Source organism: Polypterus senegalus, chromosome 12, assembly GCF_016835505.1.
Source record: "Polypterus senegalus isolate Bchr_013 chromosome 12, ASM1683550v1, whole genome shotgun sequence".
Taxonomy (NCBI): Eukaryota; Metazoa; Chordata; class Cladistia; order Polypteriformes; family Polypteridae; genus Polypterus; species Polypterus senegalus.
The window spans coordinates 69397845-69417088 of NC_053165.1; the positions used below are offsets into that span (position 1 = coordinate 69397845).

The 19244-nt window shown below is 35.2% G+C and overlaps 3 protein-coding genes across 6 annotated transcripts in view; all 3 read right to left on the reverse strand.

Annotated features, from left to right (window-relative positions):
* cabin1 (calcineurin binding protein 1) overlaps positions 1-8835 on the reverse strand; it is a 120793-nt gene extending 111958 nt beyond the window's left edge. For 2 of the 4 annotated variants that reach the window (XM_039772099.1, XM_039772096.1), the window contains exons 1-8: positions 7301-8834; positions 5945-6005; positions 5625-5717; positions 4293-4406; positions 3212-3352; positions 2839-3019; positions 1825-1954; positions 1187-1336 (exon numbers count right to left, since the gene is read on the reverse strand). In XM_039772099.1, coding sequence (XP_039628033.1) covers positions 1187-1336; positions 1825-1954; positions 2839-3019; positions 3212-3352; positions 4293-4406; positions 5625-5717; positions 5945-5947 — 812 coding nt within the window. In that variant the 5' untranslated portion in view covers positions 5948-6005; positions 7301-8834. Of the gene's footprint in view, positions 1-1186; positions 1337-1824; positions 1955-2838; positions 3020-3211; positions 3353-4292; positions 4407-5624; positions 5718-5944; positions 6006-7300 lie in introns of all 4 variants that reach the window. The other 2 variants (XM_039772098.1, XM_039772097.1) reach the window with 2 other exon arrangements.
* Positions 8836-9411: 576 nt separating this feature from the next.
* Positions 9412-12687, reverse strand: ddt (D-dopachrome tautomerase). Its single transcript, XM_039772110.1, has 3 exons — positions 12492-12687; positions 11658-11833; positions 9412-10337 (listed from the first exon to the last, which is right to left on the reverse strand). The coding sequence occupies exons 1-3, from the start codon at positions 12597-12599 to the stop codon at positions 10265-10267; spliced, it is 357 nt and encodes a 118-aa protein (XP_039628044.1). The 5' UTR covers positions 12600-12687; the 3' UTR covers positions 9412-10264.
* A 1225-nt stretch (positions 12688-13912) lies between these two features.
* chchd10 (coiled-coil-helix-coiled-coil-helix domain containing 10) lies at positions 13913-18443 on the reverse strand. Its single transcript, XM_039772109.1, has 4 exons — positions 18294-18443; positions 15846-16071; positions 15094-15241; positions 13913-14569 (listed from the first exon to the last, which is right to left on the reverse strand). Exons 1-4 carry the CDS (start codon positions 18332-18334, stop codon positions 14547-14549), a joined length of 438 nt encoding a protein of 145 aa, XP_039628043.1. The 5' UTR covers positions 18335-18443; the 3' UTR covers positions 13913-14546.
* Positions 18444-19244: the final 801 nt, after the last annotated feature.

Genomic DNA, 19244 nt, shown 5'->3' on the forward strand with positions numbered 1-19244 from the left:
CATAAATACACAAACACACATCTTGAGAAAATGAGTTATTAGAACAATGGAATTTCTAAATTAAAACCTAGAGAGATGGGGATGATCTTTATTTTCTCTCTTTCCTTCCTTCTTTCATAGAACATTCCTCTTACTTTTTGATTTATTGTTCACATCTACTAGAATAAACTGTTACAATGAAACAACATCTATTTGTTACTATGCTATTATCTTTTGGTTACAGGACATTTTCAGCTAAAATAAACCAAATATCTTTTTTACTCCATTGACCAAAAATTATAATTTGTCCCTTTTTCAATAAAGGAACATTCTGATATTACTTTTAGATCCTAGGGTAGGGAGGAAGCTCTTATCTTAAAATTGTGTACAATTATGATGCTACTTTATGACTACTAGGCTACGGATTTAGCATTTGCTGGAAGCAAAATAAGGCAATGTTAATTTAAATATTTCAAACTTTACTGCAAGTACTTTTGGGACTGTTCGAGACTCAAATGTTGCCACTCTTCAAAATAGAAGCTGCAACTGCTCTGGAAATAGAAAGAATTTAGATAAATTTCAAAGTTATTTGAAATGCAGGGATATTATAAAGTACAATAAAGAAATACATTTTCTTTTATCTGCTGTTATGAACTTTAAATGTGGATAACCACTGTATACAATTGACTTTCTCTTCTAATTAAGTCATTTAGTATGGCATAAAGACTATGAACTGAAAAAACATAAGGGAAAAAATAGAATAAATCAATCTATTTTTATAAAGATTGAATTAAGAACCATTTTGAAGCATCTTAGACTGTTTTCATCTACTACAGAAGTGAGGTTAGTAATATTTAAACTGCACATGGACTTTTTAATGACCCTGTGTTTCTTAGTATTGGAAATTTTTTAACCTCCACAACTTCCATGACTTAAAATTACTGAATGACTTTAAAAGGTGCTACATGTTACAATTTTATTCTATTTTTAACAACCACATACAGAGCACTTAGATGCATCCATTATGTTTTGAGACTTATTTACAAACAACAAGGAGAAAAATGTGATAAAATACTAAAGATTATGGGGAAATATATGTGGTAAAGAGTAAATTCAATTTTGGGTTAACTACTCCTTTCAATTGAGGACAGCCTCTGAAGAAAATAACAAAAATCAAAATTGAATATTTACGAAAATAGCATCTTACGTGAAATATGGAAGAGGTTGAACAAGTTTAAGGTCGGGCTGCTTCACTTGTACACTCAACTCTTGTCGTCTCCTCCTTAAATCCAATGCTTCAACAACAATTGCTTTAGCTTCAGTTTCATCTACGTCCGCAGAATGAATTGACATATCACTGCAAAGAAATGCATGAATAATTGTGTAATGTATGTAAGGTGTTTTCTGTACTTAAAAAGATACAGTATTGAAAAGTTATTTCTCCTCTAAGACAGTCTATACAGTATAAGCCATGTAGGTACTTAAGGAACAGCTCAAAGCGACAGCAAGACACAAGTAAAGCGACAAATGTTGTAAACTTGCAACACTGCAATGTGCCATTGCGGAGTTATGAAAAATTGATCATAAATTGCGATTAAAAAAGGCAGTATCATAAATAAGCTTGGAAAATACAGAAAGATAAACAAACTACACTTAAAATTACATAGGGTAGAAATACTTACTTGAAGAATTATATGGAATGTTAACGAATGGTGATTTTTTTCTTTAATACTGACAAATATCAAATTACAATAACACACATACACACACAATTTTAAAGCTAGTGCTTATTTTACATAATGTTAAAGAACTATAGCACATTTGAAGTGTAATTGTAATGCATACCATTTCAAAAACAAGCGAAAAGAATCCTTCCTGAGGCAGGGCTGCTCTTCAAATATTTTCTCCTTTAACACTAGGCCTTTAGTATAACAACAGTCTTTTTCAAGTGCTTTACAAATATAATACAAGCAGCCTAAACAAAACAGAATGAGACAGTGCATTGGAAGCATTTTTGGACTCAAAAATAAATTATATTAGACTTTACCAGTGTGTAAGACCACCTGTGTCTCTGAACCAGAACTATTTCAAGTGCTATTAACTTGTGTAGAAATTACACTAGGCACAGTGCTGCACACAGTGTCTTGCTATGTTAGTTTTATTAGTACATCTAATTTAATAATGAATTATATAAATTGTATGAAAAACTGAGCATATCTGTATATATAATAGTAATACTACAATTACATTTTATTTAGGACATTTACCAGGCTCAAGGTGGTTATTAAAATGTTAGGTGATAATGCACTGTGCAGGCTTTGATGAATGTTACTCTGAAAATGTTGTGTTCAATATCCAGATAGCAAGCCTGCACTAAAAATCCCCCAACGCATGAAAAATACAACCTTCAAACAGAAAATGGTTGGGCATTCCAAATTGCCATGGAATATATTTAATTTTCAAATTAATTGTCATGGTTGTCAACAATTCTATCAGTAGCACTATGCACTTTGACAGTATTCCAAAATGAGTTGGTTTGTTTTATTATTTTGTCATTGTTAGTATGACATGTACAATATGCAGTCCATAGTGCTATTATAGATAGTGTATAAGATTCCAGTGGCTTTGCAGAGGTTTCTCTTAATTTTATGGCACTGCTGTACATGACAGCAGTATGTTGTTTTATTACATATATTATATTAAAAAAGGCAAAAATACAAAAAGAATTGCACAAACGAATCATTATGCAGTCACAAAAACACCTATACTGGAAATTCTGATACCTCTTTAACTCTATATGTTCATTTGGAAAAAAGCAGAAAGTGGATTATATGTACATTCCAGTAAATCACTACTTACAGCTATAATCACTAATGGTATACAGAACAGTAATGAGCTGGTCCAGACATGGCCAGTGGTCAGGGTTACAACGCAGTCCTTCTTCAAAGGCATGTCGAGCCAAAGGGATTCTTAACAATCGAACAGCCACTTGACCAATCTTATACCACATGTTCACATCAGTGGAATCAAGCATGACAGCCTGTAGAGAGTGAAACATTTGCTTTAAAAGTATTCAGTGGCAAAGGTTAATACTCCAGTGTATCATTTTCTGAAAACTCAGTAAATGGCAATCACTATTATCTAATTTTTTTCCATATTATATGCTGCAGAGGTTAGTCCTCTTTGATTGGTTTATTGGTCAAACAGTTTTCAGTAACATATATGCAATCACCTCTAAGTAAAACTCCATAGCTTTTTCCAAGTCTTCCCTTTGAACGGCGAGACTAGCCAGGTTTTTAAAGGTGGAATATTTCAGCATCAACCCTGGGTGCTTAAGTCCAGCTTTTTCTTCTTCTTCTTCGGATGGTATGGCCTTAAATGAAACAAAAATGAAACATTAATTTATACTTGACACATATGCATATTTTATATTGCAATTACATCTGATTTAGCAATAAATAAATAAATAAATCTCTCTATTATAATAAAAAAATCCTGGGATGAGATGTGACTTTTCACAGAGATACATTCATGTTCTGCGAGACGAGACTTAGTGCCAAGAGATTTAACCACAACCGGGGCCGGAAATAAAAGTCAAAGAGTAGATGACAAAGTAGAACATCGTAAAGAAATCAAAAGTGTTGGTGCGATACACATGCAGAGCAGGTTTGAGATAATGAAAGTACTAAAATTCGAAAGTCTCAAAAAATTGACAGTAAAAATCACATTAGTGCTAACAAACAGAAATTATTACTCAGTGAAATAACAGAACAGCGAAAAGAGATCGACTATATTGTTCGGATTTAAATTTTAAGTCAAATCCAAATACGTGAGCGGAAGAGACGCGAACTGGCTGGCGCATAGCGCAAGCTGGGGTGGTTGACGAGCAGGGAGCAAAGCCCCGTAATAAACAAATAAATAAATAAAATACCCAGAAAATCCAAAATTTAAAGTTAAAGTTGTGCCATTTCTATCTTAAACCAAACTTTCAGTATTAACACTGTAACTAAAAACTTTGTATAACTGCATAAACTTGACGTAAACCATGAACAAGGCAAATATTAAAGTCAAAAAGCAGAATGTAATTTTAAATTAATAATGCAAACATTCAAGAGATATTATTTTTTGAAAATTTCTTTAAAATATAGGCAGATTTAAAGGACCAAAGTTCACCACTGTAAACAGAAAATGATGAAAAAGTTGTTCCCTAAAGCTAGGTTTACAGAACAAAAACACAAACAGCAAAATCTAAATCAACACACAGCAACAATCAAATAGATAAAAATGTAAAAGATGTAAAACAGATGTACTACCTCCTTGAGCAAGGGTGTCTCAAGGAGCTGATGGTAGGCTTTTGCAGAGTCCTCAAACTTATCATGTTTCTGCAGGTCCAAGGCTCTGTGATACAAAGCAAATGCTTCTGCTTCCTAATAAAATGTGAAAAACAAATAAATAATAATGAGGGCACACAGTGAAGTTTATTAACACTGATTACAACTCAGATTATACACGGCCTAAAATGCAATTGTGAAACTTCTAAGATAATCTAATTTGTCCAGTACAAGACTTTCACATTATAAAGTTATAATATGAAAGGTTTCACTTTATCACAAAACATATGTTGTTGAATGCAAACATACTGTCATAAGAACACACTACAGATCACTTCTTATTTACATATCTCCTCAGGATAGTGACAGTGATATAATACCAACATTTTGCTAAGTTTCATTCAGATTAAGAGCTTCTCAATCAAGTCACATTCTGACAAACAAACTTAACCTCAGAATCCTAGTGAAAACATGTCCAGGGAAGCTCTAAGTTGAAACAAAACTGAAATCAAAAAATGTTGTTATCTCTTTTCTTAAGGAATGTGTCTGGAAAGTAAAAAAGTTTAGCACTACAAAGATATCAAATTCTAAAAGTATCACATAGACATTGCATGCCAATATTGCATTGGCAATATCTTTTAGGTATGTAAGTCATTTTTGCAAAGGTTTGCAGAGAGCTGTGCTAGTACTTTTTGTGCTTAAGAAAAAACTTAAGAAATTACCTTACTTGGTTCTCCATTAGCTTAAAGTAAAATAAGGAAAAGTAAAAAAAAAAAAAAAATCCATATTTATTTTAGGAGAATTAGATTTCAGGTAATTTCAACAAAACCAGCTTTCTGAAGCACAACAACTGCTAGTTTATCTTTGTTATTTTTGTTAGAATTATTATAACCAGACCTGCGAGTTTTAATGTATTTATTGCTTTTTAAGCTCCACTTGACATATTTGGATTTTATTGATTATTTTCACTGCACTGGTTTTTGAACACTTTGGACTGGTTTTAACAAAAGCACTGAACACTTGGCACTAAATCCTTGCTGACTGAGTAGTTACCACAGGTATTAAGGTTGCTCCACTGTCATTTGTGATGAACTGTCTGTAAACAACTAAAAAAGGTTAAGTGCCTTCTCTGACTCCTGTGTACATGATGTTATAGTTATCATTGTGATTATTTTTAAAATTTAGATTTAAGTTTGAACCATTTATTTAGCTGACGTTTTATGTTGATGATGTCTGTAAGAAATATTACGAGTTTTGCTGTATATTGAACATGTGACAATAAAATGACCTTGAATTTGACCTTGTGTTACATACCTGGGCTTCTTTTGTCTGAGTCTTATAACTCTTGAGAGAATCTTCAAATTCATCTCCTGTTACAGAAGCTGCATTTAATGCTGCAATCCTTATCTAAAAAAACAAAGAGTTCAAACAATGAACTTGATGGGATACAATATTGCTTCCCTTACGGGTACAACTATATTTAGTCATACATTGTGTGCATTTAAAATAAAATGTTGGCTTAAATGATGAAAAATTCAAAATAAACACTTGGGTAATTTGTAAAGGCTGAAGGCTATGGCATTAGGCAATACAACACAAGGCTTAAACTAGAAACAAGTGCTATTAAAACATACCATTTTTCTTTATCCTTTTTTCCATAACCACTGGCAGTTACCGAGTGTCAGCTATTTTAATCTGAGAAAACAAAGCAAGTACATATTATGTGATTACTTATGGTCCGGAAACAGGTGTGCACCAATACAAATAAATATAACAGTTCATAACTTATTCAAATATTATAGAAGGTTTCTCTATTTATTCATACCTTCAATACATTTGTTAATTTTCAAATGAAAAATCCTAACATGTAAGTTAACTAAAATAAATCTCAAAAAATGGCTTTAATGGCAAATGTATGGGTTCTGTTAAAAAAAAATGGTGGAAGGGAAAACTTGCAGCCATTCTGGCCCTCCAAGATCATTAGTGAGGATCCCTACTGTACAATGTAATGCAAATTTGTCTTGGATAAATAAAAGAACTAACATATCATATAGTTAAATATCAATTTAATTATTAGCAAAGACTTGTCTTGTAGCTAGGAATAAGTTGGAATGAAAATCAACAAACTACACAGACTACACATCTGGACAGTGATACATAATGATTATTATTTAGTTATTTAATCCAAGGAGACTTAAGACATTTGAGATACAACTGGTTATATTTCCTTTGTCCAGTTGGAGCACAACTTCTTAGCTTGAAGTAGAAAGCCTTAACCATTACGTTACAGTGCCTGGCTCCAACTCCATTATATATCATATATATATATATATATATATATATATATATATATACGTACACAGAGTACTGTAAAAAGCTCTGGGCAAGAACAAGGAGTCATCATCAAGTTATCAGTATCTCCGTTTTGATGTAAAAGTTAGGCGTACAGTTTACAGTAACAGTCCGTTTGCTGATTCCCATTGAATTATGTTATTTTATTGGTCTTTGTCGCATTAAGGAATCACTAAGAGCATTATTAATCTCGTTTTGTGTATGTCGCCTAACACGACTTCATTATGTATATCGTAAGTCCATTTTGATAGTAGATGTCGGATAAGTGGAATAAGCAGCAGAGCCTATCCTAGAAACCTGCAAACCTTCCACTTCAGGATACCCAACAACACATTAAAAGCGACAATTCTGACTTCCTAAGAAATGCATAACAGTAAAAACCACTCAAACGTCGCGAGAGACAGCGAGTCCTGCATCAAAACGATGCAAAAGGCCGGGTTTGACAGTCGTAAGCGTTTTGTTTTCAATTCATCTGTACGGGTGTTGACGCTGTGCGTATCTAGCTTTCACTTTCAAGTATACATAATGCATTTGAAACTTGTCTTGGCGCATGTTTATACCTTTATTATTATGTGATAACAAGAATTTATTATTAAAATGTAAGTAAACACTCAATACTACAGAAAGACAAATCCTACCGGTCACATCCTACGCTCAGGATGAGGAGTGCGTTTACCTGCAGCAATAAGCCTTTCTATTGGATGAGCGGTGCCGGCAAGGGCAGGACCAATCACACGCCCTCTTATTAAAGAGCTTGCCAACAGCGCGCGTGGAATAACAGAGGCTGGATAAAATGCGTGTATTGGCGCGGGCACACACAAATGAATGTTACAGACCGATGGTATGCAAGTACTTATTTGTTCAGTCTGTGTCTTGGTAGAGATCTAGCTTTCGACGTTTGCTGTGGGGCAACATACGATGGTCGTCAGCACTGAAATTAATCACTAATCACAATGTTATTTTCCTTTTTTTTTTTTTTTTGCATTTATCCAGAAATAAAACGGAAAGAAGCGGTCATTTATGTGGTTGATGGTCAAGAATTAACATTTTCCTTTTTGTTTTTTTTTACTTTTCTGGATGTTTAGTAGCTTAATACCTACTCGGATGGGTAACACGAAAGTAGTTACTCCATTTAGAGTCATTTTGCATGATGTCTGCTCATTCACATTCACGTACAATAACGAAAGCAAACTCCGTTTAAGGTGAATTTAAAAAAAAATGCAAAGTAAGCTTTTTAAACAATACGAATGTCTTAATTTCAAACAACGAGTTTAAGTTCAAAATAAAAGGAAGAAACTAGTAGTTATTAATCAATGGTATCAAAAGAAATTGATTGATAGGGAAAATGGTCAGAAAGAACAAGCACTTGCAGCCACCAGGCGTCCTATGGGACTTACCCTGAGAACCACTGGGTTACAACACCACACCCAATCTGCTTTTTAAATTAAGTGTACTTTTTATCATTTTATTTTCTGCAGTGTGCCAGATACAGCAAAGATAGGCTGGAGCTTCTTGTCTCGTGCCAGTTTAGGCACATTAGATTTCCCAGAGGAAAAAAACATGAAAAGCCTGCGCGTAGTCCTTAAAAGTGCCTAGCCCTAGTGTGTTTCACATAGTGTCAATTATTACGTCATCAAATGCTTTGTCAGACTTCCGTTTTCTTTCATAAAAGACTATACTTCTGATTTATGAAATTAAAATATTAGAACTCAGTATTTTATTGGATATTTTTGGCCACCCATCAATCTTTTTACCTGCCTATTCATTTATTTCTGGGTCCATTTTTTTTTCCCGCCGTCATAATTGGTAGCATTGAATCCAGCCTTCCACAGTGGGCCAAGCTGTTGCAGCATGCAACGCTGTTTTTAATATCACCATCTTTGCAATGAGAAAGGAAACTGTAATCCTTGGAAGAAATCCATATGAGTAGTGCAATAATATGCTAACAGTACACCGAATGCTATTGAGCCAGGATTCAAACCTGGGTCCTACAGCTGGGATTCAGCTCCTACAATGCCCCTTCTGTACAACTATTAAAAAGCAGTTTAGTTTAGTGCTATTCCAAAAGCATTCCTCTGCAACATCAACAACTATGGCATAATGTAGTCATGGTTTCCTTGCAAAGAAAACAGTTGATACAATATCAGAAAGTGCATTTCATAAAAATTCCAACACAATGGTTGATTAGAATACAACTGAAATTATTATTTTTTTTTTTTTTAGATAGACAATACAGTTTGTTGGGATTCTTTGAGGTGCTTAAAAATGACCTGAGAGAATAACTGAAACAGGTATTAAACCATTATGGATCCCAAAATAGAGAGAAGAGTCAAGTCACTACTTTAGGCAAGAAAGTAATACATAATAGAGCTTAAAAATGTACCTAAAGAGGGTATCCTAGAAGTTCTGGAGAAGGGTTTTAATAAAAGTTACCATCAGTAAATGTCAGATTTATACAGGGGAGGGCAGAGTGGACGGTTATATAGGGTGGTCCAGATCTAATTATGCAGTTTTCATTACGCTATAACTTAAGTTTATTACATAGAAAATCACCCGAAAAATCCCGGACCATCAAGAAGTGTGCGAACTGACGACATGAAGAATCGTCTTTGCGCTGAACTGGAATCGTCCCCTCATAAATCAAAGTCCTCCAGACAATCTGGATCTGCATAATTAGATCAGGACCACCCTGTACATAGTTACTCCTAACCAAAAAAAAAATGTAATAAAACATGCTGCACTGCAAAGGGAAGGTTACCTATTTTAATCACAGATAATTCTCTTTGTGTAACAAACTTAGTCACTCATTTTCTGTATGGCAAGGAACAGATAATAGTTGAATTCTAATGTCACACATTCATAATTTGTGTCAAATGATAAATATGCATCCACGAATTGTGTTTGAACAAGGATTCATCTCAGCAAACACCTTGCGTTTCTCCAGTCCTAAGATACAACATGTAACAAACAAGTTGTTCTGGAAATGTAATGAACTGTTAATCACCTTTCCTATGTCTAAAAAGTTTTTTTATGATGCACATTATTGGTTTTTAAACATTGACAAATACTCTAATAAGATGTGGGATATTCAAATTATAAGCTTTATGGAGAATCATACAGCCGTTCACATACAGATAAGATTTAATGAAATCAGCATTTCCTTAAAAATCAACCTATGCCCAAACTTTAAAGGGCTTAGCGTATTAAAGACAAAGTGTAACCTTCTTTACCAATATAGGGTTTTTTAAATCATTTATGCCAAATAGTGTTTTTCCAAGAAACCTACTCTGTCTTTACAATTTGATCATAGTCTAAGAATGGTGCTATTTGAGCAACTCAATTCATAATGAAGCTAAACAACTTTGGGTCCAATCATGAATGTTTTACATACATTAAATTGCTTACTAGAATATTTTCTTCTTGATTACTGTACCTGTGAATTCAAATGAAGTGTAGGAAGCCTTTTTTTAACCCGATATTTGTGTTTGCTTTAATACACAATGAAGGCACTCTTAACATTTTTCACTTATTTCAGTTTTACAAGAGATTCCCTATGAGGGATTTTATTTGCTTTAGTATTCTAATCTTGTGAATTCAGGCTTCTAAAGGAAAGTCATGACAGTTCCTTTCTTCCCAACCTGCCAGGTTTCCAGGGGACAAAAACGCAGAACAATCCTGTCAAAATAAGGCACACAAAGAAAGACATTAATTAAATAGAACAGTGCTATATTTCTGATATTAAAGCATTTTTAAATGATAAAACAAGATGCTAACAAGAGTGATGCTGACCTGTCTTTGATAAGCATAGTAACAATACTACATGTTTGATTTTAATTTTAATATAATACAAACCTAATAATACGAGAAAAAAATTACATTCCACTTACTCCCCCAAAAACATTAATTTCAGAATAATTAAGATTATATCTAGTTTTCATATAACAGGGAGACACCATTGCAGATTAATTAATAGTTTAGTATTACATTTAACGCTGTGGTTACTTTTTTGTGGAGCAGAGCTGTCAAAACATTAATCAACATTTGCATATTTTTGGAAAGTAGCATATTCTTTGAGTATATATCTAAAAATGCTCTAAGCCATCCACTGATTATGGCGGTTCTGTATAAATAAGAAAATCCAATTAAGAACCAAAAAGCCACATTCACCGACTGAGGTAAGAACTCAAACTATGGTTGTTTTTATATAATGCTGCACTGCTGACAGGAACCAAAATTTCAAGGACATATCTCAGCGACTATCTCAGCCAGCAGCCATACCCCCTGCACTTCAGAACAGGTAATCCACCTGAACTAAGCATGCCCGGGCCCTGCAAGCACTTGGATGGCAAACCAACTTGGGAAAGCTTGGGTTGCTGCTGGAAAACATGTTAGTGAGGCCATCAGGGGATGCTTACTCCATTGTCTGTGTGTGTGTTGATCCCAATGCCCTAGTGTGGTAAATATTGGCAACATCCTTCAAATGGGCATAAAACTGAGTTCTTTACTCTCTGTCGTCATAAAATATCCCTGGGCACCCTTTGTAAAAAGTGGGGTGTACTCCGATATCCTGGTTAAATTGCCCAGCACGACCTTGTCCATTCTGACCTTCTACTCATCACCTCCCCCTTACTGGCTAAATGTCTCTTTCACCCTTCACTCCTAACAGCTAATGTGTGGTGAGAGTATCTCACTAAATACAAAAAAAGGTTTAACAATCCCAAAAAACACATATTGGAAAATGATGATATCATTATAAAAATGCTATTTCCAAGGGTGCCATCATCAAAACACTACGTAACAACTTACTATTCTAAAAGACTTGAAGGTGACGCCCTTAATGGTGCACATTCCTTTAACAAGGTAAGATAATTCAATTTCCAGCATGCAGCAACAATTTATTTTTGAGTTTGGTAGGATCACTCAAACCCCCACCACGACCATGTAGCTAGCCGCCAAACACTGTTACCCAAAGAGCTTGTGTATCTTAACACTCACCTGTCTTCACTCAGCTGTAGCTCTTTCATGAGGAACTGGAAGAGTCTGGCACTGTGCTCCTTGTTCTGCTCAGCTGTGCCCAACACAGAAACTGCTGAAACTGTGAGGATGACACAGGGTTCCATGGAGCCCCCGATCTGCATTGGCAGCCCACCCTTCACTACTGCATTGATCCTCTGTGAGAAAAGATGAGAATTACATTCAGTGTTATAATAATCAGAGAATAGGAGGGCTAAAGAAAATACAGTCTCTGACACAAAGAACGGATTAGGAGACAATCAGAGACTGGCTCCATATTGTGCTTAAGCTATTATTTAAAGAGTTGCTGTTTATTTTAATGAGGGTGTATTATATATTCAATTTTGTTATTACAGTTTTATTCTGTATGTATATGTCAAAGAACGCTGGCCCAACAGTCACTATATCGATTAATGGATTAGGTTTGCTCTTTACTTCAACGTAAGTATGTAATGCTGTACACTTTTTGACAGAGGAATGGAGGATTCTGAATTATACTTTACCATATAAAATATAGTCAAGTGAATTTTCAGATCTATAGCTTTGTAGGAGTTCTGCTTCATTTCACTAATCACATGACTGCACTCACTGACCATTCAAGACCGGCTTAATGATCACAGCACGACGAGTCAAATCACAACTTTGTAATTCATCGACCAGCTTGTTCTTTTTTAAAAATCGATTGTGGAGAACTAAACAACAGAAGTAAGGCATCAAGTGCAACACCATCTACCTTCACCTTTGCGGACTTTCCGCAGCTATTTCACGAAGTTGCTCTTTGGCACAAAGATTAACCGTCCGCTCTCTTTAACTTACCTCCTCGGGCTTTGATAATATCTCGGCTGCAGAGGAGCAGAGCTTTTTAACAAAGTCGTCGGTGAACCTGGTGGTGGGAATGTTGCTTTCAAGGTCTAAAAAAGGCATGACGAAGGTGGAACAGAACAACGGACAAGTGGCGACTGCCGACTGAGCTCCACCGTCCAATAAATGCGCCGGCCGCTCTACACGCCTCCAGGAGGAAGTTACGGCATCGCTCGGCGACGGTCACGGACTTCCCCTGGCAGGGTCAAGTTCAACAACTTAACTTAGTCTTTGTTGGATTTTATTTTCACTTTATTAAACTAATATGTTATAACCAGTGAAGCGCATCTTTCAATATAATTCACAATCTTAAGCATAATAATAAAGAGCCAAGCGTAATTACATACAACATCAAGACTAAGGACAAGTGAGTATAAAGAATTGAAAGTCATAAAACACAATAAAGGGTAAAGGAACTATTAAATGCCCATTACATCGTATCTCGTTTTAAGACCTTTTTGAAATGCCTTTTTTTTACATGTTTTTACAAATATTATGTTTTATAATGGGATCAGAGTGTACTACCTGGCATTCTGGAAATATTTTGGAATATTTTAACAATGATTTTAAGCTGCATTTACCCATTGATAAACATTTTTTACTTGTTCATTTGTAACAATTTAACAATTGAATAAAAAGGATTCCAAGGAGTGTGGTATTGCAATATATAATATAAAAGCACTTTACTATATATCACCTTTTCCATATTGAGTACCATCCCAACGAAAGGTTAAAAATTTAATTTTGTACAATTGCATAAACATACACCCATACAGTACATAGATACATTTTCCATTTAAGTATGTTGTGTGCTTTTTGTTTTCTTTTCCTACAGCACATCTTGGTGTTCAACCCCTTACAATTCCCATTCATGTTTTACTTCACTCAACCTGACACTTTAGAACTGGTAATAAAATTCCTTACAGACCGAGTGGCAGTCCATTCCACAGCCCAGTGCCCCTGAACATTCCTTCCAGTCTGTCCTTATAACCCTAATCTGCACCAGCAGTATGTCATACTTTGGTTTGTTTGACCCATCACCAGAATAAAATGTAGCAGTCCAGCTTAGTCAAGGTTTTCAGTGTCATGCAATTCAATTCAGTTTGGTCAGCATTTCAACATAAGACCCGACCAATTTGTTTAAATGTATTAACTTTAATTGTTAATGAATACTGTTCTGACATATTTGTGTATTGCAAATATACAATAAAGTCCTTTTTGATATAAAGTCTTTCCAAACGTAGCTCAGTGGATAGTATCAATTTATTAATCCAAGATTTATATTAGTTTATTTTAATTTTATTGATTTTATTGTAATCATTCCATACAAAGAGATCAATTTTTACAAAAAATAGGACTGAAAACAAATCAACCTCCACTCCTGTATATTACAGTTTTAAAAGTAATTCATTGATCATAAGGTTCAATTAATAAATACATGAAGCAGCCCAGGTCTGTAGAAATTAGGACTCTTTAGTTCATCTCCCAGCTGTCACCAGCAACCTGCTTTAAGCGCACATAGAAAAAATGATAAAACTATAATTTTCAAAATTAGGATTCCATATTACTTTTATTATACTAACCAGTCAACATAACCTTTTCTAGATAGCACTACAATTAAAATATTTTGCCGCAAACATTCTTTAAGTCTGTTGTTCTGCAGTATTATTGCACATTACAGCTAGTCTACTGAAGTTAGAATATATATACTGAAACCATGACAACTACACAAGTGTGGATATAATCAACATAAATAAGAACACAAACAATTAGGGCAGATTTGTTTAAATTATAATTTTCTAAAAGCCAGAAGTTAATGTACACACATAAAAGGTACAACTGCAATAAACACTTTTACTATCCAGTTCATATAATTTATAACTTCCTGTACAAAAAGCAATTGAAATAAAGCTACCAGAAAAAGGGAAGATGATGTTGCTAAAATCTAACATTATGGTAAGCCAGTTTCAGATTACATTCATTTTCCTTTCACCATTGCTGAATTTACTCTCACATCATGACAGACGACAAACCTGCAGAGACAAACAATGAGGGGTTAACAAAAGTGAGTAGTCAGGAGACAGGTAAATATTAATGTAGACAAGGCATCCTACTGCAAACATTAGTAACATTTCCATAACCGTTTCCTTTCACAAAGCTTCCAAAACGGTTTGTCAAATATTGTATGCTGTGCTACTTAATTTTCGTATTTGGAATTCAAATTATTTAATGTCACATTAATTAAAAAAAAAAAAAAACTCTTTATTAAAGATCATATCTGGCACATTAACTATAACAGAGAAAAATCTGAACTTTTTAATCCTCAAAATGAAATACTGGACAACTAAGAATGGCTTTCAAATTCAACAAAGGAATATACAAGGAGTAGTTCACTACACAGTTGACCAGTTAATACAAAAGTTACATCATCTTATATTTCATTATGTAGTATACCATATAGGTTACGAAATAAATGCAACAGGAACAATTTAAAGCTTAGCCTCTTTACGCGAGATTAGAGGGGAATAAAAGACACTTTTGAGAAGTAAAGGTTTACCATGGGTGTATTTGCATTGCTTAAGTGCTTCACTGAATCCCTCACAGAGATAAAGATCATTCTGGTTGGTGGCACAATCCAAGAACTGTTTTACTTCTAAGTGGCAAGGGTTTGGGGGTTGCTGATAAGCAGGCTGCCTGGGCACATCCTAAGAGATTAAAAAGAGTTAAAAAAGAGAAGTATCCATCATGTCACATTAAAAGTAATAAGAAAATGGTAAAGAACCAAATGAGAAAAGCTAATTTATCACAGGAAAAAAACAAAACAATCCACCATTCATTTTTTAATAAACACTCATCTTAGTTGAACTTTTTATTAATTTCAATGAATTTGTTTCAAGCACTAATATATTCCAAATGAAGCACACAGGAGTGATAATGGATTATGCTGGTGAACCTTCCCACCCACACATTCTTCTGCACATGATTAAGGTACATGACTGCACTTCCTGTGGTTATTAAAATGCAACTTCTTAAATTCTACACTACAGTGGTCTAAATTTCACCTGCCACGTTTTACTTAATCTTTAGTTGTTCTCATAGAAGACATCTCACTGGGCACAGACCCAGAGTGTTTAAACTTCTCCAAATGTAGTAAAACAACAAATCTGACGAATAAAAAAACATAATAAATGTGGCGATAATTAATTAAATGTAATCAAAATGTAGTTAACAAAAGTTGCACATACAGGTTGTGGCTGATTTACAGTATATTCATTTAAAAACAAAGCTTATATGACCAGACTGATTTACCTGGGGTGCCCCGGATTTCACTGGATCGGAGGTACTACTGCCACTGAAGGCTCCAGTCAAAGCACCGCCAACAACATGGCCCACTGCTGATCCTACGGCCACACCAGCTGCCGTGGTGGCCATCTGTGCCATGAGGCCTGGCTGTTTTGGCTGAGAGGAGGCCGCAGCCACAGCAGATGGAGGTGCATGTGCTGGCTGAACAGTGGGTGGAGAAGGAGCAGAGTGGCTAGGGGGAAAACACAAGATATGCATTAGGTGATCCATTATCTCAGCTCGGCAAATAGTTCTTCTCAAACAGCACAATGCAACCAGGATATGATATGCCAGTTTGTCATAGAAACCAAAGTGCCTTTGTGCATACTTACTGAGATGTCCAGCACTGGAAAGAGTAAGCTGAATTTCAAAAAAATGGTATGTGGTTTGTCAAGTGCCTGCAATGAAATTATGCTGCATAAAAGATGGCTTGTTTGAGATGCCGTTCATTTTCTGGAACCTTTCCTGCTATTCTATTCCTTCTACACATTAAACAGATACCCACATTTGGAAAAATAGCAAGCAGAAGAACTGCTGGTGAATCACATACAGTACTAAAAGAAATCTGAATGATCGTCAGTAAAAGCCTATTCTTCAAATCGGGAATTAAAGAATTCTGCATATTGTGGTCTGCTGTGATCTTACCATCATAGAGTGATATATTCAAGATTTTGTGACCTGTGCTACAGAAAATAATTGATTTTTTCTTTTTAAATACAGTACATAGCAAAATCTAGCACTAGTGTTAAGAAAAAAGAATCTGTCTTGTCACAAAACTACATACCATTTACAATATATTAACCATCATTTCTAATCGAAGACATAGATGAAGCAGTATAGTGGTTTAGAAGTTAGTGCTGTTTCTTCACAGTTCTACAAACCTGGGTTTAAGTCCCAGTCTCTGAGTTTTCTGCAGAGAATTAGGTGTCTTCCCACATTCAAAAACATGCAGGTTAAGTTAATTTATGTCTACATTACTCTGATATCGAAAGAGGGTGAATTGTGAGTGTGCCATAGAATGTGCCACCACCTGGTGAGTAGTACCAATAGGGTGAGCTCTAACTCCCTGCAGCCTGTTAATGGAACTCACTTATATTGTATTTACAATATGAACAATGCTGCTCATCTACTCTCTATCACTGGAGACTTTCATTCAACAAACTATTCCGCTGAAACACAACTCAGGTTCCTTTATGGTAACGGCAATATGCCTTTATAATGCCTCACTATGAATGCACTTTTTATATGTAACCAAGTCAGAAATGTTCTTTCTTTTTAGTCATTCTGTTGTATATTTGAGAGGGAGCTTGTTGTCAGTCACAATATGCAGCCTCTGTAAAAAAAAACAAATTTCTCCTGGGGACAAATAAAGTGATATTTATTAATCACACATGTTGTACTAGAAAGTGAAACCTGCACCATTTTTTTCTGTAAGGTTTACTACATGAATAAAGATCTGTGATTTTAATAGCCTCTACAACCAACTGATTTTAACAGATACTGTAGATGACAAATGTCTGAAAAGGCAACAGTGCTTAAATTAAAGTAACAAATCACTTTACACTTCATCTAGATTCCTCCAACACAGAGGATAATCTAGAAACCAATACCAAGGTAATCCGATTGGTGCTGCTTAGTTCTAACAGCAACCGTACACCTAAAGTACTTTTATAGGGTTGTTATTGTCACAGTGTCAGTGGCCTTCCCTAAGTGAAATATTTCAACGAAAACTGGTAATCCATATTTAGTAATGCTTACTAGAAATGTTTCCATCATGAACACTCTGAAACAGACTGTAATAGATTAATCTTAAATTAAGGCTTTCTCCTATTTCCAAAGTGCAGTTACTCTTTATTCTTGTGGTATGGTGTCAGAAAGTACAACAGACTCCTTTCTGCTAACAAATGTCTTTATCAGTTTGGTATTAAACTGTAAAAGACTACAAAACACATTCTGATTAATAACGACTGTGTAAACTGAATGTTTTACATCTGTAAGTTAAGAATTAAAAAAATAATCCAAATCTTCTAATATGGACTCCTAGAATGATTACATAATAATTTATAAAGTTCTGTCATACGTTAGTAAACACATGAATAAGCTATAATGTACAGCAAGAACGTCTAGCTGTTAACCTTGCCAATTCATGTTGCCACAAACAGTACACTTTAGAAAATCATTCAGGATGCAGAACACCGTTAAACCGATGACTGCATTTTCTCTTGAACTTCCAGAAAAGTCGCTGAAGCGTTGTAACGGTTAGCCTGCTTACAAGGGTCGAATCTCTGCGACCTCTGCTCAACACGCACTTGCGGTAATTATGGCTCCCAGCAGAGGAGGGGGACACATTCTGTACTTCACTGCTACGGGGGGCACCAAAAGTACTCGAATACCCACGTGAACAGAACAACTCACCTATAAGAAGCAGAAGGTCTACTACGACTGCCTCTGGCCATGGCAGATGAAGTAAGTTCCTATGGAGTTCCAAGAACACTCTCTCTGTGCCTTATTCTGCACTTGACGACCTTGTACGACAAATCCCGGCGTGAAATGACGCAGGCAGAAAGACACTTGCAGCCCAGTGAACTCTTGAAAGGGGCGGGTCAACGCATGCGCACGCAAAACCGTGTTGTCCCATTGCCTGCCCGTCGTCTGCTACTTTTCGATACGAACTCTTTGGAGTATTCTGTCAAATCCTTGTTTCTAACAGTTTCCGGACTTTGCGCAGTGTCACATTTATTTGCCCAAATCGCGTATTGAAGGAAATAACCCTACACACACAACAAATTCTTAGAATATATACTGGTAAGGCTACTTTATTGAAAGGAATGTATTCATTATTTTATTTCTGATCAGTGCGTGACACGTTCTACAAATCATCAACTACCAAAAATAATTGATAAACCATCTCTGCATCTGAATTTATCCGGTCAAATTATTTCAGTTTCATGTTTTATTTGTTATACTGTTTATCATCATATCCCTATTTTTATACTCAACCCAGTTTAGGGTGCTGTTTTAGGCTTTCCTCAGCCAGCATATGAACACGTTGGTTTGGAGGTTAGCAATGGGATCTAATGGATAAAGTGCCAAACTTTAGTGCCAAAGTTGTGCCTCTCACGCAGTGTGTAATCAGAAACACGTGTAACTTTAAAAAAAGTCAAACAATTGATTTTTGCCTCTGTAGCTGTAAAGGGTATTGGGATGGTATTCCATTGTAGCCATTTGCCCTATAAAATACAGGGGTTGTTACTTTGACCCTAAGAGAGGGCAGGATTCATTTTTGTAGTAATCGGTGAATTCTTCTAAAACTCGTGTTATTTTTCTGTGTAGATATCAAATACGGCATGGGTGAAAGTGTGACAC